Below are 10,764 nucleotides of genomic sequence, written 5' to 3'. Positions count from 1 at the left end.
ACCCAAGTCTTGATGGTTCTTGGTCCCACAAGAACTTGGGCTTGGACCCAGCCCTCCGGGTGGATCCTAGGATCCGGGTCCTGAAGGCTTGCAGACCTGATTCAGAAAGATTCATGTGTAGACGCTCTGGGGGGGTGGGCTCAAATCTGAACCCAGGTTTATAATGCGGTGTAGAGACACCCTCGGGGCTGCTAGACTCCCCGGCAAATGTTCTGCAAGTCCTCAGAGGCCCAGCTGGAGCAGGGAGCAGCTAGGGCAGGCCTGAGAGAGCCAGCTCCGGGGGGGGGGGGGGCGCTGCAGGAGGTGGCAGGCTCCTTGCCACTGAGCTGCTAGGTGAAATTGACATTATTCTTCTGAATCAAGACAAAAGCAAATAAGAAAATACTGAAACTTGAGGGGACCCCAAATCCTCGTGTTTCGGCCAGCTCTCCTCCCGAGCGGCTCAGGTAGAGATTGGCGTTTGGCTGCAGCCTGGCTGTAGTTTGTGGTTCAGGATTGAGAGCCCCCGGAGAATGAAGATTATGAATGGGGATCAAGTTCAGACCCCAGCTGCCCTGAAATCTTGCACGCCAATCATGCAAGACTGCAGCTCAACTGAGATCGTCCTCCCGCTCTTGCACTGGATGTTGTGCAAACACAGTGTAAGGGACAGTCCCTGCCCCAGAAAGATCACAGTCTAAACAAATGAAGAGCCGGCGGGGAACCACAGGCAGAGACAAATTAAGAGATTTATGCAAGGTCACAGAGCAGAGCAGTAACAGAACCAAAAATGGAACTTGGGTGTTCTGAATGCCAAGCCAGAGCACCGCCCACTAGAGCACACTGTCATCCTAAAGTCAGGAACAGCATCGCTCCTGGCCTCTGCAGTCCTGGGATGCAGCTTCATTCAGTATCGTTTAATAAATGAATATCCTAACTCTGGATTTTCACATCAAACTCTGGAGCCAGCAGCTTCTTCTTTTAATGCTGGCTCAGCACTCCTGGCCCGTGAAATCAGCTGACTCAGGTTTGATTCACACCCGACGCCAAGCAGTGGAGCTGCCCAGGATGTTGTAAGTTACTTGCTACAGTTTGGGGCTTGAAAAGGGGGATTTCCCAGACACCCATCCCATTTGCACTGGATTTAGAAGTGAAGTTGAGCCATAGAGTCCAGTAGTATGTGGATTTCCTAGGGAATCCCGCAGGAGAAGTTAATGCCAATTCCCCTACTCCAGGTATGCGAAAACCCAGCCTATTGAAGCTACGCTCTGAGGAGATGGTCATTGTCTGCCAATCAGCTGTTACCAAAGGCCAAGACCAAAGGCCTGAGCTGTATGAAGAGACAGCTGATCTGCCCAGTCTGCCCTGGTTCCGGATCTAAGTCGGATGAATGGGGAAAACCCAGGGGTAGGTTTGGAAGGACTAATACCTGCTATACCCTAGGCCGGGTTTGGGGGTGACCTTGGGGGAGCTTTCTGGCACGTGTGTGGGTTCTTTTATTGTTTCAATATGCTTTCTCTGCAGTGCTTTTACCTTACGAACGAATGTGCTTGCTTAGAAGCCGTTGGGCTGTAACTTGCAGCTGTGGGCGATACGCTGAGTATAACCCTTAAAGAGAAAGCAAAGCACAGGCAGCAGTCTGGCTTGCTGGGGATATCACGGCGCAAGGCAGGGAGGTGTTCCGCTTTAAAATCCCCGGTTGGAGGGAGGTGCGGAGCTCCGTCCAGGAGAGGTGCCGGCTGGGAACCAGAAGCCGGAAGTGAGTGCCCTTGGTGAACCATGGAGGGGGAATACAGGCGCATCAAAGAGCAAGGAGAAACAACTGCCCCCGACCATGGAGTGACCTGCTACCCCCCCAGGAAAGACCATAGGCCCAGGGGATCAGCCCCCACCCCTCTCACCATGACCCTGTGCTGGGCATGTCATGCTCCTCTCTGACAGAGCCCAACACGCAGAATCATACCATAGGGTTAGAAGGGACCGCAAGGGTCATCTAGTCTAACCCCCATGTCTAATTCGCCCTGGCAAAAAGGCTCCTTGAATTGCAGTGACCAGGTGTATATTGAGCACTCTTCCCTTAGCTGAGTTAGTGCTTAGTATTTTCCTGGGGCTGCAGCCATGCCGAGAGCTGGGACAGGACTCCCGACGGGGTGTGGAAGGGGGTATAACTGCATCTAAGTGCGTCTGATGGAATCTAAGGAGAGGTATGTGTGTGTAATGCAGCCACAACAGTGTCTAGGGGCCACTGACAGAGACAAGGGATGGTCCAGTGGCTAGAGGCGATTTCCTGTGTGACTTTGGGCAAGTCACTGACCGGCTCTGTGCCTCAGTTTCCCCTCTGTACAATGGGAGGAATAGCAGTGCCCTACCTCCCATGGGGGGTTGTGAGGATAAATCCACTGAAGTGCGTGGTGCTCAGATAGTGATGGAGTTCGTTAGGAAGACCAAGAAATTTGGCATGTGCCACATGGCCAGTTCACATGCCACCCCTCCAGCCTGGAAGCTGGAACTGCCTCTGCTCAATCTTCTCTGGGCACAGCGGGGCCAGTCTGGAGCCATTCAAGCCCTGCTGTGGCTAAGGGGAGGTTGGGTGCTTGCCAAGGCCATCACACTGGTACCATCCTGATCCCTGCATTAAAATATTGCTAAACATGCAAAGGGCGAAAGTAACAAAACAGCTGACGGCATCAGCCACTTCCCCCAAACCAGAGTCATTACAAACCCAGCAAGGGGAAGTGACACGCTCTCCTGGATTCTTCTCCAGCTCTGGGATTAAATAGCTCTCCTGGAGCCAGCGTGGGCAGACACCATCTCCTAGGTCCGGGGCTCTGGTCCTCTGGCTGGGGATTTCCTAAGGGAGCAGCTCTCTCCTGGGGACCATTCCACGAGAAGGTAACATTTCCTGCTTCTCCAGGCCATGCCTGAGACCCCTGGCTGCGGGGGATGTAGTGTCCTGAGTGGCAAAGGCAGGGGACACACCTGGGTCTCGGGGCTGGTGGCCTGGGTAAAGGGGGTTTAAAATGCGCCGTGGCCATCTTGCACAGGTTGGATGCTGACTGGTACCTAGCTGCCGGGGTAGATACATAGATTCCAGGACAATACGGATCCCATCCAGAGCTGAGCTGAGGGGATGGCATTCACATCTGGATATGGCGTAGGCTCAGGTTTGGATCTGCCGGTGCAGAACTCAAACAAGATGTGATTTCCACCTCCCACCCAACCCAGACCCAGGAAACAGTCTCCCAGACCTGATCCAGAACCAAAACCCCAGGGTTGGGATCAGACCCAGGGTTTCAAACCCAAACGGGCTCCTCCTGCCCCACCAGGGGACGTGACCAGATGTGGCATTCCAGGCTGGAGCCAGAGCCAAAGAAAGGTGTCGATAAGACATGAGATTGTGGTTAGATGACACAGGCCTCTGGAAAGGATGCGAGGGGTGGGGCAGGCTGAGGCAGACATCTGGGGCAGGTAAGGGACCCCACCCCACACAGACACCTGCAGGACTACAGCACACTGGTGGGACGCAGGAAGGTCGGTGGGGAGCCCACAACCCCCCCAGGGTCTGGCTCAGTGAGGATGGCGCTGGATGTAGCCAGGCGAGTGGGAAGGGTCTGGTTAGCTATTAGCTTTGTACGGGGCAGGGAGATGCGCACCTTCTGGGGAGCTCCTAGAGCAAATGACACCAGGCACAGGAGTAGAGCCTGGGTCAAGAGAGTCAGCAGCTGGGTGCCACCTTCCCTAGAGCAGAGCACGTCCTCTGGCCCCTGATACCTTCGCTGCCTCTGCAGTCAGAAAGGTCTAGGTCAGGGGTGAGCAAACTTTTTGGCCCGAGGGCCACATCTGGGTGAGGAAATTGCATCCAGAGCCATGAATGAAGGGCTGGGGCAGGGGGTTGGGGTGTGGGAGGAGTGCGGGGCACAGGAAGGGGCTCAGGACAGGGGGTTGGGGTGCAGGGAGGGGTGTGGGAGGGGGCTCAGGGCAGGGGGTTGGTGCAGAAAGGGGTGCGGAGTGTGGGAGGGGGCTCAGGACAGGGGATTGGGGTGAAAGAGGGGTGCAGCAGGGGATTGGGGTACAGGGTGCAGGAGGGGTTTGGGGTGCGGGCTCTGGCCCAGCACCGCTTACCTTGAGCAGCTCTGGGATGGCAGCGGCGCACAGCAGGGTTAAGGCAGGCTCCCTGCCTGCCCTGGCCCCGCGCCGCTCCCGGAAGCAGCCAGCACCATGTCCCCATGGCCCCCGGGAGCTCTGCGTGCTGCCCTCGCCTGCGGGTACCTCCTCCGAAGCTCCCATTGGCAGCAGTTCCCCGTTCCTGGCCAATGGGAGCTGTGGGGGGTGGTGCCTGCTGGCAGGGGCGGCTCTAGGCATTTTGCAGCCCCAAGCACGGCAGGCAGGCTGCCTTTGATGGCGCGCCTGCGGGAGGTCCCTGGTCCCGCGGATTCAACGGCACGCCTGCGGGAGGTCCCCGGTCCCACGGATTCAGCGGCGCGCCTGCGGGAGGTCCCCGGTCCCGCGGATTCAGCGGCGTGCCTGCGGGAGGTCCCCGGTCCCGCGGATTCAGCGGCGTGCCTGCGGGAGGTCCGCCGAAGCCACGGGACCAGCAGACCCTCCGCAGGCAAGCCGCGGAAGCAGCCTGCCTGCCGTCCCCGCGGAAGGCAACCTTGCCTGGAGCCGCCCTTGCCTGCTGGTGAGTGAAGCGCATGGAGCCCTCTGCCCACCTCTGCCCCAGGGGCTGCAGGGACATGGTGCTGGCTTCTTCTGGCAGTGGCGGGGGGCCAAGGCAGGCAGGGAGCCTGTCCTAGCCCCACTGCACCATGGGGCTGACAATCCTGCAGGCTGGATCCAAATCCCGCAGGCCATAGTCTGCCCACCCCTGGTCTATGTGCATCCAATGACAGGCCCACTGGGCATCTTTGCCAGGACCATGGAGAGGAAGTGTCCCCAGATGCGGAAGGAAGGAGATGGGTCCTCCCCTGTCTGACTCAATATAGGATCCTGTCGAAAATCAGGCTCATCCTTCTGCCCTCTTCCAAAAAAACCAGGTTGTCTCTTTGTTGCATTGTTGAGGGCACTGCTTGGCCAGCTGGACAGTGAGACCAGGGTGGATGATTGGACAGGAGGGAGCTTGGTGAATTTAAAAGGCAATGAAACTGATTTGCTGTAATCCACCGGGGAGTGTGTGTTACAGGTGCCCCCTCCCCAGTGCCAATAGCTAGCGGTGATGAGTGACTGCACCGGCTTAGCCTTTAGCTCATGCTTTTTAGCTCTAGAGGTTCCAGGTTCAATGCCAGGTGCGTCAGCCGAGAGGGCATCTGGCATCCAACTTCCATATGCAAGGTGTGACTAACCTGTGGGACTCCCTGCTGCAGGGATGGGCACTGGACAATTTTCAAATGGCCTGAGTATCTGCCACCTTTAGGAAGCCAGTCTTTGGGCGACTGTAGATATGGTTTGCACCTCCCTGCTGTTCTCCCCTGGGGAGCCCTTTACTTGGTCGGTGGGAGGGGAGCTGTTGCCAGAGGGTCCCAGCTCAGGGTCCAGCCTAGAGCCCATTGAGGGCATTGGGGTAGGGGGTCTTTCCAATGACTTTGCTGCGCTTTGGGTCAGGTCCTCGGTGTGACCCAGGAGACCACTGGCTAGTCATTGCCTCGTAAACCACAGAGCAGCTTGGAGACTGGCTGCTCAGCCCACGACTGGCTCAGGCGTGGGGCTGAGAACCGGCAGTGCCCCCTCTCCCGAAGGAATGGGCTGCCTGGGAGCGGGTCAGTCGTACTCACCTCCCCGGTGGCTCCAGGGCCATAGTGATGCATCATGGCAGACGTAGTCCAGCTGGGGAACCCATCCCATAGAGGTGAATGGGGAAGCGAGGCACCTGAACTACAACCCCCAGGATGCACTGCGACAGCATTTCCAAAATGGATGTTTTTCCAGAGCCCAGATTTTTAGTTTTCCCTGGAAAGCAGACACCCCCCCACACAAACACACACACTCTTCCCACCCCGCCCACTCTGGTTAGTTGAAAACCCCAATTTTCCATCAAAACCCAATTTTGACAGAACGTTTCCAACCAGCCCTCCTTCTTACTCCGTGCCCAGCCCTGTAGCCACGATCCCGCACTAGAACGTGGTCAGATCGCCAGGACTTTGCTGGTGAATATGCCCTGTGACCTGTAACGGCCACGAGAGATCAGGGAAACCGAGGTTTCACATCCTCTCCAATCACTGCACCTCCAGCAGCATAGCAACTGCTAGCAGCGCTCTGAGCTCGGCCAGAGAGAAGAACTCAACCTATCAAATCAGGCTCGGACCTGTGGGTTTGCATTGGCCAGTCTCTATTATGTCACAGCAGCACCGAGAGACCCTAACCCAGATCGGGGCCCATTGTGCGGGGCGCCACACAGACACAAACAGAGAGACAGACCCTGCCCCATTCTGCTCATAATCTAAGGCTGTGCAGCCCAGTGGACAGAGCCTGGCTTGGAACTCAGGAGACCAGGATTCTGTTGCTGGTCTGCTGGGTGACCTCAGGCAAGTCTGTGCCTCAGTTTCCCCATCTGTAAAATGGGAATATTGGCACTGCCCTCCTTTGTAAAGAGCCTTTAGAGCTTTGGATGAAAAGCACTATAGAAGCAAGCGCTAGATGTAAAACTAAAGAGAAGGCAGGAAGCAGAGGTCAAGGGAATTGTCCAGGGTCACACAGAACGTTATTGGCAGAACTAGGAGTAGTGCCCAGGTCTCCTGCATCTCAGACTAATGCCCTATCCCCTGGATCACAGCCATCAAAACTAGAGATGGGTCAGAACCAGAACCCCAGGTCGAAACACCCCGGAACCTTGGGCATGTTCAAACCCACATCCAGATCTGAATGTCAGAAACAGCTCCTCTCACTACATACCCCAGGCCTGGGGTGTGCCTCAGAAACCTGATCCAGATCAGGGGTGAAAGTAACTTACAGGACTTACCGGTACTGCCGGAGTCCTGAGGGGTGTGTGGCCTCATCCAGAAGAGGCGGGGCCTCTCAAGATTTAAAGGCCCTGGGGCACCAGCTGTGGCTGGGAGACCCAGGGCCTTTAAATCAACCAGAGGCTCTCAGCTGAAGAGGTGGCTGGGAGCCCCCCGGGGCTCAGGGGAAAATTAAAGGGCCTGGGGCTCCGGCCGCCGGGGGGAACCCGGAGCTTTGCCGTGCTGGGGCCGGGATTTAAAGGGCTCTGGGCTGCCTGCAGCCACGAGGAGCTCTGAGCCCTTTAAATCCCGGCCCCAGCCTGGCCGCTCAAGCCGCTGTTGGGATTTAAAGGGCTCTGTGCTGCCCTTTAATCCCTGCCGTGGAAACCAGTGCGGTCCAGCATGGCATACTGGCTCTTGCCGGTACACCGGACTGGACCGGACCGGCTTACTTTCACCTCTGTCCAGGATCCATCACTTCACACAGTGACAACAAAACTGTGAAACCAGGGCAGAAGTGCAGGAGAAACGAAACTTAGTGGGGAACCATGTGTGGAAAAGTGACCCCAGGAAACAGATGGGACATTGCAGAGAGACACGGGGATGTTAACTTCCTTCTCAGCCCTGAAGGCTTGCAGTCACCAGAGTTTAGCAGTTATTTTAGGCTCTCTGGCACACCACCAACCTGTTTTAGTTCTGTAATTTGCTGGATATCTTTGGAGCCAAGTTGGGGCAAAGATGTCCAGCCCTAGGACCTCAGCATGCTGTTCCCAGTGGGATGCCATGTGCTGGAGGGGATCTTCCATTGAGACTTGCTAGATCCAGGAGAGAGTGGACCATTTTGTAGATGGGAGCCCCAGGAGAACAAAGTGATAATGGGAATGGGCTCTTCCCAACCCAAGCACTGCAAGTTTGCACACTGGAGATAGCTGGGAAATGCAGACACTGTTGGAAAACAGTTGTGAAATTTGTTGCAAAAGTGTTCATCAAAATTTCACATTTTTGGAAATTTCTGGCCTGCAAAAAATAAAATAAAAACAAAAATCATGAAAATTTTCCAGAAAAAAAATAATAAAAAGTGTGAAAATTGGTAACATTTTTGACCAGCTGCATTTTTCAAGCACTGGATGGAAGCATGCGTTCTTGTCCTCTGCAAGCGGTTAGCCTGCACAACAGATAAAAGCCTTCACTGACGATCTCGGGGTCTGTCTTTGGTAGGGTCCCAGAGTGGAGGGTATTTAATGGTAGCTGCCCACAGGAGGCCATTTGCCATGTAGACTAATCTAGCTACAGGACTGATACTGCTGCCATTACCATAGCCTCTGAACATCTCACCTCCTTTCTGTATCTATCCCCACAACACAGGAAACGGGAGGCAAAGCAGGGACTTGCACCTAGCTCTCCCATGTCAGACTAACTCACCTAACTTCTAGAACATCCTTCCCCCAACAACATAAGGTAATAACTGGGAATTCCTCAGAACTGAAGAAGGGAAGTGAAAAGTCATTGAGCCCCCAGCCCTCACTGGGACTTTTTTTTACCCCCCCCCCCCCTCCCCCCCTTCAAGGATTGAACTCACAACCCTGGGTTGAGCAGGCCAATGCTCAAACCACTGAGCTATCCCTCCCCCCTTGGGTCCTGCCTCAGCCCAAGGGGCTGGACTAGACCTGTCTAGCAGACATGCCAAACCCACGAAAAACGCAGAAATCGGGCTTGTTTTTGGCTTAACTGGCTTGTGAGTTGCTTGTTGGCTTGTTTTTAGCTTGTAGCCTGTTGGGCTTGTAGCATCTTTTTTTTTGGATCAGCTTCCGGCAAGCAGAGGCAAGGGAGGGAGAGAGTCAGGGGTGCACAGCGGGCGCACCACAGTCCCAGGCTGCTGTCGGAGAAAAACACAGTTCTCACTTTCTGGTTGGGTGCAGCAAAGTCAGATACTTTATTTCGCAAGCAATTGCAGAGAGGGAGAGAGTGCACTAGGACACAGGGTTCCCCTCTCCTTGGCAGGTCTCTCTACAGGTAAACAATTGCAGCATTTATACCATTTGTTACATACAATAATAAGCAACAGCTGCATTTTGTTTATACATAGGTCATCTTGGTATCTTATTTTTCTTGCTTCTATTTAGACTCCAGTCTACATTCCATATTTATCGACACAAGGTGGCAACAACTTCTCCCACAGTTCTTTCCCACTCGCCTCGCTTCTACAAGTCTCGCGTTATTAGGGTTACAGCTAGCCCGACTCTTGCTAAGAGACTGTCATGCATTGAAATCCCCTTCGAATCCCTGTCAGTTCTTTCTCTGCAGACCAGGGGGAATCTAGTCACACAGAGTGTTGGAGTTTTTAGGGATTGTCCTGTTTTGGCCTTGTTTTGAAATGGGATTAGCTTGATTTTTGGCATATTGTGAAAGTCAGGTGCTTATTTACCGCATCAAAGTTGGCAACTGTGCTCTCTAGGCCCCTTCCACCCAGGGCCGGCTCCAGGGGTTTTGCTGCCCCAAGCAGCCAAAAAAAAAAAAAAAAAGCTGCGATCGTGATCTGCGGCAATTCAGCGGGAGGTCCTTTGCTCTGACCGCTGAATAGCTGGACGTGCCTCCCCTCTCCGGAGTGGCCGCCCCAAGCACCCACTTGCTAAGCTGGTGCCTGGAGCCGGCCCTGCTTCCACCCCTACATTTCTATGGTTGGACCTACAAACTTAGGAGTAACACAACAGGTGCTAGTCTTCTTGCATGCACTAGGTGGTGCTCTTTTGACAGACTAACTACGTACACCAGTGATACTCCGACCTCAGTGGCTCCGGAGCCAAATTTGTGATCAGCGTTGCCGAAACGATAGTGTGAATTCACCGATTCGTTTACTAGAGCGCTAGTCAGATTTAAACAGTATGCCAGGGAAACAGTTAGTGTATTATTCTGTATCCATTATTCTCACAGCAAATACATTAATAACATGCCCAAATAAATGTGTTAGTCCCTAAGGTGCCACAAGGACTCCGCGCTCTTTTTGCTGATACAGACTAACACGGCTGCTCCTCTGAAATTAATAACTTAGTGCAAGTTAATAACTTCATTGGTTAATAACATTGTAAAAGCATCCTGATTGGTTAATAACTTTGATTGGTTACTAGTTACATCACACAGTGTTTTAATATCACGTACTGCAAAGAGCCGCAGGAGACACATTGAAGAGCCTCAGGCTGAGAGACACTGATACACAGCCTCCCCGATAGCACCCTTTATACACTGGGCTCCTACCGCAGACATTTCCCATGGCATGGTTCCTGCCTAGAAGGGCTTACAGCTGGGGATCCCATCCCCACAGTATGTTCAACAGGAGAGGGCCAGTAGATAGCCTCTCACCTTCTGCCCATGTTGTGGTTTCACCGAGCTTATGCTGAACGTCCACCAGATCAAAACTGGCCACTGTGGGGAAAATTTTGCTCTGGCTTCACCAGTGTCATGGTGGAATAACTCCACTGACTCCAACAGGGCTACTCTAGATTGACACTGGATTGACACCGAGGGGTGGGTCTCTTCTCATCCACAAGGAGGCTGCTATTCAAGACTCTGCGATGGAATACACCGTGACTATCATCTGTCTATACTCAAGCGTCCTTCCAGACTCTCAGGCTTCTCTTCACTCACAGAGGGGTTATGTCAGGTCCACCATACCCCTTATCTCCACAAAGGGCCCATCACCACTCCCCTGCACTCCAGGGCAGTTTGGGGGTGGGTGCTCGTTTAATCAGCCTGGAGCTGATCTCTACACATGGCCAAACCAGAATCCTGGAGCTCAGCTGCAGGGAAATTTGGATCCAGATCTTGGATCTCATCTGTCGTTGCAATCTGCACC

At 54.1% G+C, this 10,764-nt stretch overlaps 1 protein-coding gene across 4 annotated transcripts in view; it reads left to right on the top strand.

The window, feature by feature from the left end:
- The first annotated feature begins 1,263 nt into the window (after positions 1–1,263).
- Positions 1,264–10,764, top strand: part of SIGLEC1 (sialic acid binding Ig like lectin 1) — a 49,031-nt gene continuing 39,530 nt past the window's right edge. For 2 of the 4 annotated variants that reach the window (XM_039542633.1, XM_039542631.1), the window contains exon 1: positions 2,726–2,871. Coding sequence is in view for 1 of the 4 variants with exons in the window: in XM_039542634.1 (XP_039398568.1) it covers positions 1,314–1,386 (73 nt within the window). In the remaining 3 variants the exon portion in view is untranslated. Of the gene's footprint in view, positions 1,387–2,725; positions 2,872–10,764 lie in introns of those variants that run through there. The other 2 variants (XM_039542634.1, XM_039542632.1) reach the window with 2 other exon arrangements.

The sequence above is a fragment of the Mauremys reevesii genome, linkage group 5 (genome assembly GCF_016161935.1).
Source record: "Mauremys reevesii isolate NIE-2019 linkage group 5, ASM1616193v1, whole genome shotgun sequence".
Lineage (NCBI taxonomy): Eukaryota > Metazoa > Chordata > Testudines > Geoemydidae > Mauremys > Mauremys reevesii.
The sequence above is the reverse complement of the archived record's forward strand: the minus strand, read 5'-3'. Positions and strand labels throughout refer to the sequence as shown.